The sequence below is a fragment of the Alligator sinensis genome, unplaced genomic scaffold (assembly GCF_000455745.1).
Source record: "Alligator sinensis unplaced genomic scaffold, ASM45574v1 scaffold80_1, whole genome shotgun sequence".
Lineage (NCBI taxonomy): Eukaryota > Metazoa > Chordata > Crocodylia > Alligatoridae > Alligator > Alligator sinensis.
Window position 1 is genome coordinate 1498757 of NW_005842206.1, and position 19310 is coordinate 1518066.

Genomic DNA, 19310 nt, shown 5'->3' on the forward strand with positions numbered 1-19310 from the left:
CCCCTGCCTCCAACAAAACAAACAAACAAAAAACCCAGGTGCCACTGTGGTTGGCAGCTGTGTACTTGCATTTGCATTCTCAGTCACAAACTGGAAGTCATTGCTGCTGCTTTGCCTAGAGAGCCTGACCATGCCCTTACAGTGCTAGATGCCATATGTGACAGTCAGTTTTATAATTGATTTTTACTTCAGGACACTTTAAGAGCCACCTTTTGGTGTGAAGTCACCTTAAGTCACCTAGGAGTTAGGAATAGTATGTGGACAGTTGCTCTTGAGAACTGTTATCAATAATTAGGTTTCCTTAGATGTATTGTTCACATACAGATATGTACACCATCATTTCCTGTCTTTCTTGAAGTCAATACAATAGGGCTCTGTAGTTGAGAGGAAATTGAGAAGGAGAAAGTGCTCGCTGCCAAAAGGGAGCATGAGGACAGGAAAGACCTAAGGCTTGCTCTTTGGATCTTGTTAAGCAAAAAAGGCTCACATGAAGGCACAAGGTGTGAGAAACACCCCATTAGTGTGTATGTGTATCTGTGGACAAAACAGCTTGCTTTTTAATTACTTAGATGTAACTTTGTTTTCTGAGATGTCCTTGATTACTTTAGGATGCTTATTACTGAAACTTTAATACATTTTGCTGATTTTTCACAATGTATTGAAACACCCTTATTATTTCCATAGTTAAAGCTAATGTTTAATAAATTACCTTCTTTTGGCTAACCAAGGGAAACTAAGACAATTATATGCTAGCCCCCAATTCATCTAAAATATGCTTGGATATCAGGATGTTCTCAGGATGCTATAGTTATTACTGTCTCATGATGAGGGAAGTACAGTCATAGAAGAACATTTGGTTTAAGGGAATAAGAATTGGAAGTGATATTAAGAGATAACAAGAATATCTAGTTCTTACCATTATACTAGTATACTATACTAATATCTAGTAATAGCAATGGGCAGTATATAATGATTTTTGGCATTATTTTTACTATTTTACAAGATTTAGCAATTTTGCTTGCATTTAACATTTTGCTTCAACTGTATCTGTGAAATTATTAAAGTTGCAAGTCTTTATCAGAAGAATCAGGTAAGTTTACATCATGGAGCATTTTCAGCTATGAGGCATAATGATATATAATGTTATTTGAATGAGGGCTGTGAGAATGCAGGCCTTTGAGTTGTAGAGTGCAGAATACAGAATTATATACAGAAAAATTATACAGACACATTGGTTTTCTGACAGTTAGAGACATGCCTGTTTTATGTAAACTGTTGTGCATGCATTCCTGTTTAATGAACAGTCCAGTACCTGTTATGGCACTAGAGGTGGAAAACTCGTGCTAAGGGCTCTGGAGAAAACACCTGCTCCCTTCATTATTCTCTTTCTTGGCATCTTAAATGTTCACAAAAGTATTTGCTTTATAAGGCTGCATCTAGAAATTCCATGTGGCAAACTGCAAAATATGTTTGCCTTTGAACATCTAATAATATAATACATTTATGAGCTGAGTCATTTGAAATGCTTTGGACAGTTTTGAATTAATTTTGGAATAGCTTTTATTTGACAATAATGTAAGTATGAACAAACAAGTGAAAAAAGTTGTAAAAATGATTTCCCTCTTTTTATATTTAGACCGCAGTATTTCAAATTAATTGAAGAATGCATCTCACAGATAGTATTGCATCGAAGTGGAACGGACCCAGATTTCACGTATCGTAAAAGATTAGATGTAAATTTCAGTCACTTAATAGGTAAGTATTGGTTTAAGAAACACTTACTGTCATGTATTTTTTATTTTAAAAAACAAAAATTTTAACTGTTACATAATACTATGAACCTTATAATTTTCATTTTTAGATACTTGTGTAGATAAAGCAAAACTAGAAGAATTTGAAGAGAGAGCTTCAGAACTGTCGAATAAAGTAAGTAACTTTGAAGTTCTGTAATCATGATAGGTTTATTTATGAAAATAGTCTCTTAAAATGTAAAAACTACCAGCATGTTTTAGCATATTTACTAATGAGAAAAAAAAAAAAGCAATAGAAATCAGAGAACTTTGCACAAATCACTTAGGCTGCGAAAAAGTGCTTTACCAGTCAAAGCAGCACGTTAGTTTGACCCATCTCTGCAGTGTCTGTATAGATAGTGTGTTTCAGCAGGGCTTTTTGAAGCTTTTATCTGATAGCTGTTTCAATCAGCTATTACATAAAAATGCCAAAAAAAGTCCTGGTAAAGCTCCCTATCTCTACCGACATTGGGGTGGGGATGCCTTTTCTGAGTGTGTGGTGGGCTTGGTGCAGGTGTGCGTGGAATTTAAAGTAAAGCACTGTTTTTTGTTGTTGTTTGTTTGGGGTTTTTTGTTTGTTTTTTTTACATGTATAAGCAGCCTTACTGCCTTCTGGTTCTAATCACTAATATGTAGATTTTGTTTTGTATTAAAATTTAAACAGCAGATCTCTTCTGTAGAACACAAGTTAGCAGCAGGGATCTGGGTTTTCCAATTCCCACAGAAAAACAAATTTCCCCCTTTACTGGAGCCAAATGCGGATTTCTCATTTTGGAGGAGAATCCCACAGATTTTGCGTTTTGAAAAGAGCTTTCCGTAGGCTGGCAGTTCCAGGCTGCAAGGGGCTGGGAGGGAGCAGGAGGAGGGCCACAGGCAGGGGGCTCCCTGAAGAGCAGCTCTTGTAGGTAAGTTGTGGGAGAAGGTGGGGATTGAGGCCCCCCAAGGGGAGGGAGGGAGTTGGGCAGTGCTGGGGCTGCCCAGCTGTGGGGTCCATGGTGCTTGGAGCCCAGGGTGGCAATGCGTAGCCCCAGGGCCTCAGCAGGGAGCTGGACAGGGCCACGGTTAGCTTGTCCAGGGAGTAGGGAATTGGGGTTGGGCTGGCTCCCCACTGCTGTGCACACTCCCGGCGGGTAGGTTGGACCCGTGCCCCACCAGATTCATGAGTGGGGTGGGGACGAGCTACTCACTGTGCACTTGGGCTCCCACCCTGCTGCCCTCTCCTGGGGCCTCTGCAGCCCAGCAGATGCTACCTGGTGCTAAAGGACACATCAGGGCCACATGGGAATGTGGCTTGGTGCTGCAAACTCTCTGCTGCCCTGGCAATGTGTTCCCTGTGCACACGGCGGCAGTGAGAGGCACAGTCCGGCACCACTGCCCCCACTGCTGCCACATGCAGAAGGGACATTTTTCCAAAACAGTTTGGAGCTTGCAGCGGCAAACAGCTTCCCTGAACCCACAGCGAGCAGCCTGTGTCTCCCCCTGCCCCATGCACAGATGTGGGCGGCACAGGTCTCCCCCCACCCCCCCTCCCCACCCCTTCCCCGAGAGAGCATGCAGTGGCAGGGAGCCAGACCTGAACCCCAGACCTGACCCCGGAGAGGCAGCATGGGGATAGCCAGGCTCTGCAATGCTGCAGCAGCTGTTGTGTTCTGTTGGGGGCAGGAGGATGTGGGTGGCGGGGCCAGGGGCATAAGCAGAGCCAGGGGGCTGTGGTCATGGGGGAGTGAGGGGCACCAGCAGGTCCAGGAGGGAGTGGGGGACCTTTCACTTCAACCATGGAGTTTTCGGGTTTTTATGAGAGAATTTACAATTTTATTTTTTTTATCAGGAAAAACCAGGATCCCTTGTTATTAGCCGGGATCCTGATTTTCTCTGATTAAAAAAAATGGAATCCCTAATATTCAGATTAAAAGAAGCAACCCACAATTCATATTTTTCTGTGATCAAAATGAAACACCACTGAGAGAGAGATTCATAGTAGTTTCATTTGAATCATGGAAAAATGTGGATTTGGGGTTATTTTTTTAATCTGAAAATTGATTTTTTTTATCAGAGAAAACCAGGATCCCTGGTTATCAGTAGTTAGAAGTTCAGGCTAAAGTTGTATATTGTCAACTTTTACTTAGTAGACTACATTATGAATGGAAGACGGAGGATTCTGTCCTTAACAGAATTGTATCCGTGTTTTTTAGACTAAACTTCTATTGTCCGGTTCTGCTAGTGTCTCTCTCAAAACAGCTCTGGTTTTGGTGTGTTGCATTTGCAGAGTGACCCTTTGAAAACATTTTATTTTTTAGAAAATCCTGTTGAGTAAGTACATGTATAATCAGGGTGAATTCTAAGTTTTATGTCTGGACATAACGTTTCCTGCATTGATTTAGCAGCTGGTAGTATTATACATTTAGACAGTCAAACATGTAAGTTAATTAAACTATTTTAAAATTCTGGTTTACTGATTTTTCTTAAAATACTTTTCTTTGGATCTGATGTATTCAATACATCTCTAATCCCGGACAATTATTTTTTATTTAAGGTACTGGTGGGTGAGGGATTTGAGCGAAATGTCTTTAGAATAGATAGCTTTCTTTTCAGGCAAGTCCATCAGCAGGTTGAGTGCTGCATTTTATCTTTCATATATCCAAGTAGGACCCTGTAGCTAAAATTAGTTGCACATGAACATCCGAGTTTAGTCCTAAAATTTTTTAGCTTGATTTAGAAGTAGGTCTTACACAACTTCAGTGCTCTCAACTAATATTGTTCTGGTTCAAAGACTTTTTTTAGAGCAATAAATTTGAAGCAAACATTTGCATTTTTAATGGACATATTAAAATCTATGGGGATCTTTACACATGCTCTGTGGTGGAGCGGGGGTTGCTTTTCATTCGAGTGGCTCTGAGAGCCAACGAACACCCAGCACATGTATAGGTGCCCTATAGATCCACTTTGCTATAGAACAGGGGTGTTCAACCTTTTTTTAACAAGTGTACCCCTTCTGTCTCAGAGTTTCAGCTCACGCACACCTTTATATTTTTTTTTCTTGTTTTTAAGGGGTGGTGGAGGGGGCAGATTGAGGCCCCCATGGTGAGGGAGTGGAGTTGTGGCGGGGGCTGGGGCAGGCGCTGCACAGCTGGGGCAAAGCATGGGACTGAGCTGCAAGTGGCTCGTCTGGAGGGTGTGGGTGTGTGTGTGTGGGGGGGGGGAGGGTGTGCACCCTGATCTGCATGGAGTGAGGGCAGGCTGCAGCTGCGGGATGGAGCTGGGGTTGTGCATTTTCTTCCTGGTAGGGGGTTGAGACAGGCTGCGCTCAGTGTGGGCAGTGGTGGTGCTGGGAGGGAGCTATGGGGAGGGACTGCAGTCACCCCAAAATTCGCCATAGCCCCTCGAACCCCACCCTTCCCTGTCATTGCCACCTGCCCTGGTGCAGCCTGGCTCAACCCCCACCAGGAAGAGCCTGGCGTTGCCCTGGCCCACCCACGCTATTTGCGCAGATTTGGGGGCACACACCTTCATGCCTTCCCGGGGTGCATGCAGCAGCGGGAACCGTCTCCCCTCCACATGTGACTCAGTCCCATGCAGAGGCAGAGCTGTGCAGTGCCTGCCCCAGCTCCACTCCCTCCCCCACTGCTGGGGTTTCTGTCTGCCCACCCCTCATGTCCCTTCCCTCACAACAGACTTACCAGCCAGACCCGGCTGCTCTCCATGCTGCCGGGCTGTGCTCCTGGCTGCCTGTGTGCTGCATTGCGGCTGTGTGCACACACGTGGCGTTTATTGGCCACATTATAAGCCTCATCAGTTCTGTGTACCCCCATGACCTTTTTAAGAACATGTAGGAGTGCGCGTACCCTCAGTTGACAACCACTGCTATAAAAAACGGGTTTTAGACATGGGCATTATGAACATAGTCTAACAGAAGTATAGGGCACTACTTAATGGAACTCTTCTTGGGAGATGTTTGATTAAATTTGTATAGTTCATTCTTTCTTCTTGGTTCTAACAATAGCTATATTTTTTTGCCTGAAGATTAAAACATTGAAGAAGCAATTTACTGAGAGGTTTTGGTGTCTTGTTGAAAGATGATGTAGAATCTCTGTTGTACAGGTGTAACCAACTAAATTTAATCAGTAGTATGCCTGTAAAATTTTTTTTGATTAATTGTAGTCTTGATGTATAGTTACTCATTCAGTGATAATAAGCACAACTCTGAATATTGGTGCATTAAAACACGCATCAAAATTTGAGTTTCCAAATAGAGTATAAATGCCACCACAACTTATTTTAATTTTTTTTCTCAAACAATGTTATACTGTTCAGTTAGCCTTCAAATTCTTAATATTGATCAAGATGACCATTTCAATATGGAATGTCTTTTAATGGTAGAACTAAGATTTTTCTTAGAGAAGCTAGTTCGCTGTAACCTATCGTGAAAATTTAGAGTGCTTTGTGGGCTCTTCAGTAACTGTGTATACATTATTAGAATGAGACACCTTCCTTCACTGGAAGGCTATTTCATACTTAATGCACACTGAGGTGTGAATATATGTATGTTTGCAGCACTTTCAAAAGGGGAACACTTTAGCAGCTGGTAGTTGTGCAAATGAGCTGAGAACAGTTAAAACATAGCAAAACTGCTCTTGGTATAACACTGCTCATTCATCCAGGTTTAACATTGGACCAGTTTTGCTATATTTGAATAATTTTTGGCTCTTTCACACCCAACAGTTAAATTATAATAGCATTTGATATATTCCCCTTTTGAAAGAGTTCTAAATGTATGTGTGTCCACACCGTAAGAGGTGTGGGGAACACTAGTTATGCTGTAGATTCCTACCCTTGCTTACTGTGATTAAAATTTCTGTGTACAGGAAGAATCACTTAGTTTTCTGTCAATTTGAGCTTTTAATGTTGTTAATATAATATAATGGTGAAGGCTGAAATATAATGTTGAAGGCTGAAATTAAACATACAAGTGAATATTAGAATGTTATGAAGGAACCAAGGCAGACAAGGTTCCTTGGGTGAATTTGATATCTTTTATTAGACCAACCCAAATAGTTGGAGAATATTTATTAAGCAAGCTTTCGGGTTCAAAAACCCTTCGTCAGGCTCAGGAAGCTGCAGCAGTTGGTGTGTGCTCTTCCTGGATGGAATGAAAAGTAAACAAGCCAGGGGCTGGGCTGGGCTGGGCTGGGCTGGGGAGTCAGTTGCCAGGCTGATTGTAATGTATCAAAAATCCAATGTCTATGTTTAGTCCCTGATCTCTAGTATCCAGCAGGTTGATGAAATGGAGCTCATAGGTTCGTCTCTGGGAAGTGTTGTGTAAGTTTCCCTTGAGGATCAGGACTGAGAGATTGGAGAGAGAGTGGCCCTCCTGTGAGAAATGTGCCCCCACTGGTAATTGGGTATTTCTGTCTTTGATGGATTTCCAGTGTGCGTTCAACCTCCCGGATACTAGAGATCATGGACTAAACATAGACATTGGATTTTTGATACATTATAATCTGCCTGGCAACTGACTCCCCAGCCCAGCCCAGCCCCTGGCTTGGTTTCTTTTCATTCCATCCAGGAAGGGCACACACCAACTGCTGAAACTTCCTTAGCCTGACGAAGGGTTTTTGAACCTGAAAGCTTGCTTAATAAATATTCTCCAACTATTTGGGTTGGTCTAATAAAAGATATTAAATTCACCCAAGGAACCTTGTCTGCCTATGTCCTTAGACCAACACGGCTACAACCTAAACCCCTGCAATGAAGGAACCAAGTAATTTTTTGTAATATCAACTGTGTTGTCATTTTTCTTCCAGTTTGAAAAAGAGTTTATAGTTCATCAGGAGACCCAGTCCCTGCTGCAGAAAAAAGAAGAAAAAATCCATGAGCTTGAAGCAGCATTACAAGCTTTTATGTCCCGGGTAAAAGATGATTTTAGATTAACTTATATACTATTACTAGTGAAATAAACTTCCAGACATCAGTAGAGTTTGTCAGGTTTTTTAAAACAACAAATGATTATCAGATCATTATTCTCTCTCCCTCTCCCTTTCTGTGAGTCTGTGTGAAAAGAATTGTAGTGTGACATTAATTAGTTGTATGAGTTCCCAGTTGATCTTTTTTGTGCCTAGGCTTTTGTTAATTAAACTAGTTCCTTACATTTCATTTGGATTTTGCTTTCAGTGTCACACATTTCCTAAGTAATTAACCACAAAGGGTAATAAGTCTTCTACTCTTAGATTTGGCATTCATCACTGATTCTTATCCGACTACAGGAAATTATTCTTTATGCAATTTATTTTGCTGAAGCTGCAACCATGGGTATCCTGCAGTGAAAGATAACTTCCAGCTGAATGAGAACATTTTCTGATAATTTTTCAATTTCCAAAAGTAAACATTTTAAAACATGACAAAAAAGGAAGAAATACAGATTCTAAAGGAGATACTTTACATGCAACTGCTGCATGTTTTATATTTGGATAGTATGACCAAAGGATTTTTGCCTCTATTACTGCTAGTAGTGAAAGGAATAGAATCTAAAGGTGTGGAAGCAGAGATCTTTGAATAAGATATACACTAAGGAAGATGATAAAATAATTTTTGACCATGCCTTTAGTCAAATAGATCTTAAGCTTGTGTAGTCTTATTTTAGAAATTGGTTCATCTGTATGCTTTAGTTCTGTAAAAATATGTAATTCATGTTTGCTAACCGTCAGTAGGCAATATTAAGGAGCAAAGTACTTACAGAGCTGCACATAATCTCTTTAAAGAAAAAGTAAATCTCCGAACTCCTTTCTCTTCAGAAAATATTCATCTTTTTTCAGTGATAAAACTTCAGTATGCATGCCTTAAACTACTACTACTTTTCATGTAAATTTGGCAGAACTGACAGAATATTCACTTTTGATAGTGATGAGATTCTCTCCCACATACTGTATTCTTTGTGGGGTTTTTTTGTTGTCGGATTAAGTAGTTTAACATCCACAATAGGGTTCATGAATGTATGTGAGCATGGATGTAGCTTACACACTACAGCCATGGTCATAACGGTCACTTTTATGGAACAGTTTGGGAAAGAGATTTATATTTTGAATAATGTAATTGTTTTGGTTTATTACAATGCTTAATTTTTGTGATTTAACTTATTTTTAGGACACGAGTATTTAGGACATGTTCTGAAAAGGACCATAGGTCCCCAGGCTCCAAAATTTGCTACTTATCATGGTTGGCTTTGGGTGCAGTTAAGCCTGGTTTGTTATTTTATTGAGTTTCCTGTTCCTTCATAGTTATTTCTTTAAAAATTTTAGAATGCTAATGAATTTATTTGATGCCTGGTAGTTAGTGAAGAACATGTGACCCCTTCAATTTAAAGGAATAAAGCAGTAACATATGATTAATGTTATGCTGGAACTTCTGTAACAGTTGCATTTAAAAGGGTTGTCTTGCCTTTTGCTAAACTGTTCATTCGTGCATTAAACAAATGGGCAGTAACTCAGGAAACTTCATCATCTACTTAACAAAGAAGTCCTAATGATAGTTAAAATATTATATTTTTGATGTTTATGCTATTGTCAGTCTGTTTATTATTATAATATTTTAAAGACCAACAACTAGAACAAAATGATCAAAACAGGCTTATCTCAGATTTATACAAATGCTAAAGAGGTTGTGTTTACATGTACCCTTGGTGCCTTGTATATATTGAACTGGTAGTTTTTTAATAAATTAAAAAGAAAAAAGTGTAGCTCAACAGTAATAGTGTTGTCTAACTGTACTTGACTGACCACTATATACTGTAGTTGTAGTGTTAACCATTTTTTCTTTTACTGTTTTCAGTCCATTTTTTTCTTTCCTACAACAGTGTTGAATTCCTGAGTAATCTTTAATGTCTGCCTTTTGTCTGCTCTCATCTGTCCTACTGGTCAGTGTTTTTGCATTTCACATAGTAACTTTTCCTCACCCAATGCACTTTAATATATTTTTTATCCTGTTACAAATTTGCAAGCAGCAGCAGAAGTATTAGCACTGTGTGACTGAAGAGAATAGGGTGATAATGCACTGTTTGATTTACGCTTTGTTGGTGATCTGGAAACTTATCTATACAACCATTAAAGTGACCTTTTTATTTAAAAAGAAAGCTTAACTATTAGTTCAAAACTTTTTTTGTGTATGTAGGTGTCAAGTAAATCTCAAAGACAACTGTTCCAGTCCTATTACAAGGAGGGCATCCTTGATTTTCTGGGAATAGTTAGCTGCAGTAACAGCTTGAAGATTGGTTTCAGTTTGCACAGCAAAACTAACAGCATTGGTTTTGATTTGCTACAAACACTGGCTATTCTAGAAAAAAATCCATTAATATGCAGTGTGAACAACTCTTAGGAACTGTAAATAGATATGGATACCCTGGAGTAGATACAAGCTCACAAATAAAAATCATCTCCAGCTAATTTTACTGGGCATGATGCAATGTAAAGTGTTCTCATTATGCGAGGGAGACCTTGTCAGTTTCAATAACATTCACATTTCAATATTTTTACAGTGAAGTTTTCCTAGTTGTATTATTTTGTGAATAGGAGTTTTCTGGTACTCAGTTTGAAAAAATGAACTTGAACAAGTTTTTTTTCCCCCCCCCCAGTATGGCTCATTACCACCTGGATCAGCTGTTGCTTTTTCACCATCATCACAAGGAGGCAACTGTGTTCCATCAGTTGCTACATCATCTCATCAGTTACCACCACCACCACCTCCACCCCTACCTTTTAATGGAGCTATGTTACCACCACCACCACCTCTGCCACCACCAATTTTGAATGGCCCAGGAATCCCTCTGTCTTTTGCTGCCCCTCCTCCCCCTCCTCCACTGGGCTTTCCTGGAGGACATTTGTCTCCACCTCCACATAATTTGCCCTTTGGATTGAAGCCTAAAAAAGAATTCAAACCTGAGATCACCATGAAGAGGCTCAATTGGTCCAAGGTAAATATTTCATGCAGAAAAATAGACATCATTTAATTGACTTGGCTGGATGAATGAGTTGTAAAAAAAAAAAAAAAAAAAAAAAGTAAGTCAAATTAATGAAAATATAATGTATTAATCTCCTTTCCAAGCTGTACATGACATGAGCTTTTCTTTTCTCCTCACTCTTAGCTTTTCTGTCCCCATAGGCATTTCTACTCCTCTCAGTCTTTTCATTCTGTTGTTTGGTGGCATTTTATAAAAATATTTAATATGTTTTACTCTTTTCTCTTTTGAAAACTACAATTTATAGAATCATAGCGATGTGGGCTGATAAGATCTTTGAATAAATATATCTAGTATGTACTGGTGCACTAAGGCAGGATGAAGTATACTTAGCCTATAAGTCCATTTATTTTAGGAAGGATAAAATAGAAATGTATACGGGGGGATGGGAAGTAAAAAGGTGTGTGTAACTGCATAACAGATCAAGGTACAGCTGAAAAATCTAGACTGAAAGGTTAGGGATAAACGTTCAAAAAGCCAGAGCCTGAATTTATTCAACCTTTGCAGGTTAGTTTAACCTGCCTAAGTTGAACCATTTTGTAACAGGGCAAACATTCTGAATGTCTGTTCTGTTACAGGTTTAAACCAGTTTCTGATTGCTTAAAGTGGTTTATGTGTAATGTCTGCCCCTAGCCAAGAGGAACATACTGTGTTTAATTTATGTATGTATAAAGCAGTAGTGGCAGATTTGCCACAAATGAAGCTCTTCCATCTCTCTCTCTCTTCGCTCTCCCAAGTGCTGCTCTAATCAGCTGGATTCCTGAGGCATATCTGAGAGTTTGTACCCTCAAAATGGAGGCAGGAGGGCTTGAGCAGCCAGTGTCACAGAGTGCTGTAGTGGCAGGACGCTGCTGCCAGGGAGGTATTACTACTGAGAGCCATTTGTTCCTTGCATTTCTCCTGACAACATGAATAAGGCTCTCTACATGACCTTCTTTGACTTTATGAAAACTTTTGACTCTGTCAGCTGAGATGTGTTGTGGAGGATCCTTCTGAAGTATAGATGTCCACCAAAATTTGTCACTATTCTCTGCCTGCTCCATGGCGGTATGAGAGTGGTGGTTCTTAGTAATGGGTCTATCACAGAAACCTTTGAGGCTAAAATGGGAGTTAAGCAAGGCTGCGTCATCACTCCAACACTCTTCTTAGTATTCCTTGCCATGATGCTACATCTGACAACCAACACACTTCCAGCTGGAGTGGACCTAAACTACCAAATGGATGGTAAGCTGTTTAATTTCAGCCAACTCTGAGCCATAACCAAGACCACCCCGACCTCAATCTTTGCGCTCTAGTATGCTGCTGATGCTGTAGTACATGCCCACTCAGAAGCAGACCTTCAGGCAATGGTTGATGTTTTTACTGAGGCATACAAGGAAATGGGACTGATGCTTACCATTCAGAAGACTAAGGTCCTCCACCAAGAAGCTCCTAATGAACAGTCCCCAGCTCTGGTAATCCAGATCCATGGTGATACCCTGGAAATGTTGAATATTTCCTGTACCTCGGAAGCTGCCTGTCGCAGAAAGTTGACCGAAAAGAAGTAATCCAACATCGCCTCAAATGTGCAAGTGCAGCCTTTGGATGCCTGAAGAAATGGGTGTTCAAAGACCATGCCATTGGATTCGAAACCAAGCTCATGGTTTATCAAGCAGTCATGATTCCCACCATGCTGTATGGAGCTGAGACATGAACAGTGCACAGGAGACAGCTAAAGTTGTTGAAGTAACATCAACGCTGCCTGCGTTGCAGTGGGAAGGCGGATGCACCCCTGTTAGCATCTGCCTAACCATGAATATTGAAGTGATGATCATCTGACATCAACTTTGGGCTGGCCGTTTCATCCAGATATCTGACTCCAGACTCCTGATGCAAGGTTTGTTCTTCCAGCGCAGCCAAGACATACACTCAAAAGGAGGGCAGAGAAAGCACTTCGGGGATGTCCTAAAGGCCAACTTAAAAAAGCCACATTGATGTCAACTCATGGGAGTCTATCATCCAGGACTGCCCCAAATGGAGGAAGAGTCTGCTGCAGGTATCTCAGTAATTTGAAATCTCATAACAACAGCAACAACAACAACAGGAGATGGAAAAGCGGGAGTGGCAGAAACAGCATGTCGCAGATCAGATCAAGAACCCAGTGCCACCTACCCCACATGGAAACACATGTTCGAGCTGCAGTAGAGTCTGTCGATCCTGGGTAGGCCTTATCAGTCTTCTTCAGACACACACAAGACACTCATTGAAGACAATCACCCTTGACTGCGAGGGCTTGCCGAAGGAGCCTACTAAAAGCCAGGTTAACCATTTTCTGGTCCCTCCACAACCATACTTTCATATCAAAGTGAGGATGTAAGGCTCTGAATTTTGTGGTAGCTGCAGGGCCAGAAAAGGTTAATCTGGCTCTTGATGGTGAGACCTGACACCACCTCTTGCAGTAGCCATCCTGATCACACTCTGCTTCACTTGTCCAGTCTCGTGCCCTGCTGCTTCCATTCCAGTGCGCCTCTTTACTCAGCACCTATGGCTTTTGTGCCCCACACAGTGGGTTTGTTGCATGCTACAGGCACTTGTACTAAGCACTTTTTTGTTAAACATATACTCTAAGGAGGAGTTGATATGTAAATTAAGTTTTATACCTCTTACAAAGTATTGGTAATAGTTCTTTTTAAAGGAGTAATGGCTCTTGTACACTCTATTCTCTATTACCTACATAAGTGCAATATACTATCTTAAGTGCAATATACTTTTGAAATCTGAAATTTTTGGAGTTGTAACAACCAGAGACAGCCTGAGCAGGGTGTGGGGCCCAGGGCAAATCAGCCTGTGCGGGGCCCCCACTAGGGACAGCCCTGGTAACAACATTCATCCTATAGGTTTAACTATTCAAGTTACAAGAGCTTATTTATACTACATAGTAATTATAATAAAGTTGATATCTTGATTGCAGATTAGGCCACATGAAATGACTGAGAGCTGTTTCTGGCTAAAAACAGAGGAGGACAGATATGAAAATGCAGAACTACTTTGCAAACTGGAACTTACATTTTGTTGTCAAAAGAAAGGTAAGTAACTTATTGACTTGATTTACTGCTTTACTACTACAGTTTTATTCACAGCCTGTAGATTGCATCAAAAAAATTAAATCTGCATATGTTAGGTGAGGGCATGTAAAATATTGTCTGAAAATGATAATTTGTTGAGCTTTTATTAAAACGGTGATATTGTACCATATAATTTTGAAAACAATATGCAATACATAAGTCAAAATTTAAAACCTCACTGCAATAACTCGGAATGCTTCCTGGGTCTTTATTGGAGTTTTTTGTTCAATTATACTTGTAAATATATTTTTGTACAATATACATTAACTATTGACACGTTTGTGGGTTACAGTTCATTTATCAGGTAATGTATTTAGGTTATAAATATGAATGTTTTTTGATGCATTAAGTAGATAGTGAAGTTAACACCACAGGAATATTCCAGCAGCTACTTGTGTAGCTGTAATTCACTCAGGTCTTCTTGGTCATGTCTTTCATAGGGTTCACATCATCTGACGGATGTCTAGCTATTATAGAGAAGCAAGGATATTTTTTGGTGAAAACTTTTATTTCACCAAAAAGTGTACAGTGGGGATATTAGACTTCTGGGCATGAGGTCTGGGAAAGTAGCAGACAGAGCTTGAGCTAAGTAGAAGATAAAACAATGACTTGTATATAGGGGTGCACTGATAAAGATTTTTTTGGCTTATACCAATGGCTGATTATTAACCAACCATATCAGCCAATGCCGATCCGATTGCCAATTATGCAGCATCCAGCCCATAAGTCTCGGGCGGGGGGCTGGGGATGTAGCTTGAGGCCCCCATGGTGAGGGAGGGAGTGTGGGGCTGGGGCTGGGGCAGAGGCAGGTGCTGCCCAGCTGGGGCAGGGTGGGGTGTGGGACAAAGCCGCAGTGGTGGGGCCTCTCTTAATGCTGCACGCACCTCCAGGGAGGCAAGGGGAGGAGGGGGGGCAATGTGGTGGGCTACAGCCACCCCAAAGCTTGGTGCAGCCCTTCCCTCCTCCCCCCTCCCACAGATTTACTGGCCAGTCGCTGGTCTCCAAGCTGTTGGGCTACATTCCTGGCTATGTGTATGCTGCGACTGTATGCACGTGGCATTTATCGGTGACATTATTGGTCACATCGGTCAAAAAAAGCCAATTGCCAATAATGTCAATTTTCCTTTTATTGGTGCTGATAGGATATGGACTGATACATTAGTGCACCTCTCGCTGTGTATAACTCCATGTATAAATAAAGGTTGTCTAATTAAAGAAACGGAGAAGGGCTGTCATAAAGGAGCAAAGAAACATTATCAGGAGTAGAGATGTGAAGACCCTGGAGACTTTTTTTTCTGATTTTTTTTTTTTCTGAGAAATTGGGAAAATTGCAAGTTCTTTTTTTTTTTGTGAAAAATTTAAAAAGCTCTTATGAAGTATTTTCTTTTAAAATGATAAATAAAATGTTTAAGACAAGGGGTTCATATATAGCTACCCTTTACTCCCCAAAAATGTTTTCTAATAACGATGTAATAGAAAGACTTTTATGTAAAGTATCAGATCATTACAATTCCTGTACACTGAGGCCAGGCAGAACAGTACAACTGTCAAATGCAAGAGCAAGATGCATTTCTGTCCCCAGTGGGCACTGCTATTTTCACAAAAGAAGGAAGAAGGATTCAGTGCCTTTGCTTGTGGACTTCGTCCATTGTTGACTTTCGATCTAGAGATTGGTCAATCTGCTCCTGTCCTCCTGACTAGGCCTCAAAGGTCTGGGAGTGGACACTGGCAGCAGCATCTATTAATTCATGTAGAGATTAGAAACAAGCAGCGTATTGCCCTCTTGCTCAAAAGCCTCAGGAGAGGAGACAGAGCAAATCTAAAGGTTTTGGAGTTGGAAGGAACCTGCCGCCTCCTGGCCCTGTGACCTTGAGACCCACCGAAGTACAGAAGCAGCACAAAGGAGCTGAGAGAAAGTATACTTCTTTATTGAAAGGTAAGAGTTTAAACTTCTCTGAATTCAGTATATTAAACTATATTTCAGCTGCATTAGTATATTTTCATAACCTATGTAATTCATAATTGAATTCCTACTAATCTGATGTTTTGTGCCAAATCATCCAACCTTAGCAGTGAGGTGAGGCCTGCAGGGCAGGGAAGTTGTTCACAGTTAACTCTGGGGAGGCTTCTCCTTCGTCCATTACTAAATCTGTCCATATGCTGTAGCTTAGTGTTTATATATGCAGTCTAGCCACTAAATTCCATTTTGCTTTTTTCCCCTTCAGCAAAATGGTGTGACCAGCTTCTAGCATATGAAAGCATTTCCACACTGCAAGTTATTCTGAGGAAAAAAAATGCGATTTGCAAATACTGTCAAATGAAATATGCATTTCCAAATGCAACTAGGATGACCAAACACATCCTTGTATGTAAGAAGTGTCCTGTAGGCATTACAAAATCCTTCATGGGTGTAAGTGAGGAGGAGGTAGATCATGATGATGAAAGTGCAAGTATTTTTGCTCACATTCTCAATTCAGAAGTCCTCTGCCTGCTGCTGCTGCTGCTTCTATAACATTAGTATCACAGAGGGTTGCCCAGTCAACGTCCTCAAGTAACCAAATATTGCAACCAACTGTATACAAAAGACTCCCAGTAGCTTAATTTGTAGACAAGATGACACCTGATGATCAGGAAAAAATTGACCAAGCTCTTGCAAGAGCAATACAATCTTCAGCGATGCCATTGTCAATAACTGAAAATGCATGCTGACAGGAAACTTTTAAATTACTAAGACCATAATACCATTTGCCCAGCAGACATTCTTTGAGCAAGCCTCTTTTAGAGTCAGAATATGAACGTGGAATGCAATTTGTGCAAGGTAAAATCAACGAAGCACTGTGTCTTGCAGTACTTACAGATGGATGGATAAAGGTGCAGGGAGAAGGAATCATAAACTTTGTGAAAATGACACCTCAACCAGTTTTTTACAGAAATGTTGAAGTAGGAGAGAACAGGCATACTGCAAAGCGTATCAGTAGTAAAATATGTGAAGTCCTACAGAAGATTGGAAGTGGTCAAGTATTTGCTTTGCTGACTGACAATGAAAGTAACATGAAAGCAGCATGGGAGATCATAATAGATAAATATCCACATATTATTGCAATAGAATGTGTATCCCATGGGCTAAACTTGCTTAATGACATCATCAAATTGGACACTCTGCAAAAGATCTATAGAATAGCAAAAGAAGTTGTAAAAGCTACTCATATTGTAGCTGCAGTCTTTAAGAAGAAGCAGGAAGAAAAGAATACAAAGAATCAAATAGTGATGCTCAAACTCTATAGTAAAACTAGATGGGGTGTAGTGGTGATCTCATTTGGAAGTTTACTAAAAAACAAAGAAACAGTAATAATTGAGGATCTTTAAGTACCCAGAAGTGTAAGTAGCTCTGTACTTGATGAGGATGTCTACTGGGTTCAGCTGCAGAACTCCTGGAAGATTCTAAAGCCAATTTCTTAGCAATCACTGCATCTGAATCAGACAGTGCACTTTTGTCAGGCATTCCTTACCAAATGGCCCGGATAAAATCAACTGTTTTTGAGAATCTAAGTGTATCTCCACTTACAACTGTGGAAGAAAGAAACATGAAAGACTTTATTAGCAGACTGGAAGAATTTTGTTGCCAATCAATTCATGCTTCTGCAGATCTCTTGGATCCAAGATTCAAAGGCAGAAATGTTAGTGATGATGGCACTGCTACTACATTTGACTGGATTATAAAATAAGAAATACACTTAGTAGTTGATGTTGGAAAGATGCTTTCAAATGTTGCAGAATACAGACCATCTTCAGGTATTTGGTTCAGGGATGCAGTCTGGGACTCTGCCAAGCATATTCCTCCTGCAACATGGTGGCAAGACCTTTGCACAACACAGCTGCTTCAGATTCCTCCATCTTCTTCAGCATGTGAAAGAGACTGGTCTGTTTGGAAGTACTCACATCAAATCAAGAAATAAACTAACATGTGAAAGAGTAGAGAAGCTTGTCTCAATCCAGGCAAACCTTCAGTTTTCAGAAGTCCATGAAGATGATAAAAATGAAGGATCAGAAGCAGCAGAAACTGCTGATAGTGATAGCTCAGAAAATGGGACTGATTAGACTAAGTTTCATGTAGCAAAATTTGCATCCAATTGAGTTGGTTTTTCCCCCTTTTTTTCCTCAAAAATCAGTGCTTTCTGTAGCTGCGTGACACTCTGGAAGAGACTACGTCCGAAATGCATAACTTTTTGTTTTACTATAATGTTGATGTTTTTTTCTATTTTCAACTTCAATTTTTGCCTACTTCTCATAAACTGGCAAAAACTAAGAGAGTTCCTTAGAGTTCAGAAGCTTGTAGCTCCCATTTGTAACAACATTAAAAGCATTTTAAAGTAAATTCAATTAGTAAATTTGTAATTATTGTCTGAATAAACTATACTTTAAAATTTATTAAATGTACCAAACACGATAATTTTATGAGCAAACCAAGTTGTACATAATACATTTTATGTTCTTAAAGTAGCAAAGTGAATTTAGATCTGTAAAGGGTGCTAAGAAAATAAGTATTGCATTCATTTCAATGTTTCCTAAAATTTGTGTTTTTTTCCAAAAAAACCCCCCAAAACTCCCTGAAAAAACATTTTTTTTTTTTTCCCCATGGCTTCAAAATTTCCAGAAATTTTACATTTCTAATTAGGAGTAGCTTAAAGGTCAGGGAAGTGCAGCGGAAAGGATAACCTGATTAGTAGGAGAGCAAGACCATTCAAGATGGAATCTCTTTGCACTCTGTAGATTGTAGAGAGCTTAACAAGAGATCACAGGTAGATTATAATGAGCCAAAGTTTGTCTTTGTTTAGGTCATGGGTTTTAATGCCCAGTAAGGTTATGAATTTTTGTTCAGGCCTGTCTTTTATGAAGGTGTTTGGTAGATTTCCATTGAGCACAAAGGTTGTGAGATCAGAAAGCAAGTGTTCGTACTATGCAAAGTATTCTACTATCTATGGTAGTGTTTCCCAATGAGTGTGCTGTGGCACAAAAGTGTGCCATCAGAAATAAACAGGTGTGCCACGGAATTTTGCCATGGCAATGAGCTACAATAGGTATGAGGATGGGGAATACCTTAACTAGGTGTGCTGCAGTAAATTTTTATTAATACAAGTGTGCCTTCTGCTGGAAAAGGTTGGGAAACACTGATCTATGGTTGTGTGTCCCTGGATCATAGTTTTTTTGTTTAGTTGAACCTGTGTAGCTTCCATGAGGGTATCTGATCACTAGATGAGATGCATCACATTCTAGGATAGACATGAAGGATCTGTGGATTCTGATGGTTCCATTGGTAGTGTTTGGGCAAAGCATTGATAGTGATTGAAATAGATATTTGTGGACAGATTTTTTTTAAGGCGGGGTTGTATCCTATTTGGTGACCATTGATCA

The 19310-nt window shown here is 40.1% G+C and overlaps 1 protein-coding gene across 1 annotated transcript in view; it reads left to right on the forward strand.

The window, feature by feature from the left end:
• The window catches only part of LOC102388353 (protein diaphanous homolog 3), a 435025-nt gene that overhangs the window by 72660 nt on the left and 343055 nt on the right, over nt 1–19310 (forward strand). The window contains exons 11-15 of the mRNA XM_006026725.3: nt 1637–1755; nt 1862–1926; nt 7592–7696; nt 10411–10749; nt 13745–13859. Coding sequence (XP_006026787.1) covers nt 1637–1755; nt 1862–1926; nt 7592–7696; nt 10411–10749; nt 13745–13859 — 743 coding nt within the window. The remainder of the gene's footprint in view (nt 1–1636; nt 1756–1861; nt 1927–7591; nt 7697–10410; nt 10750–13744; nt 13860–19310) is intronic.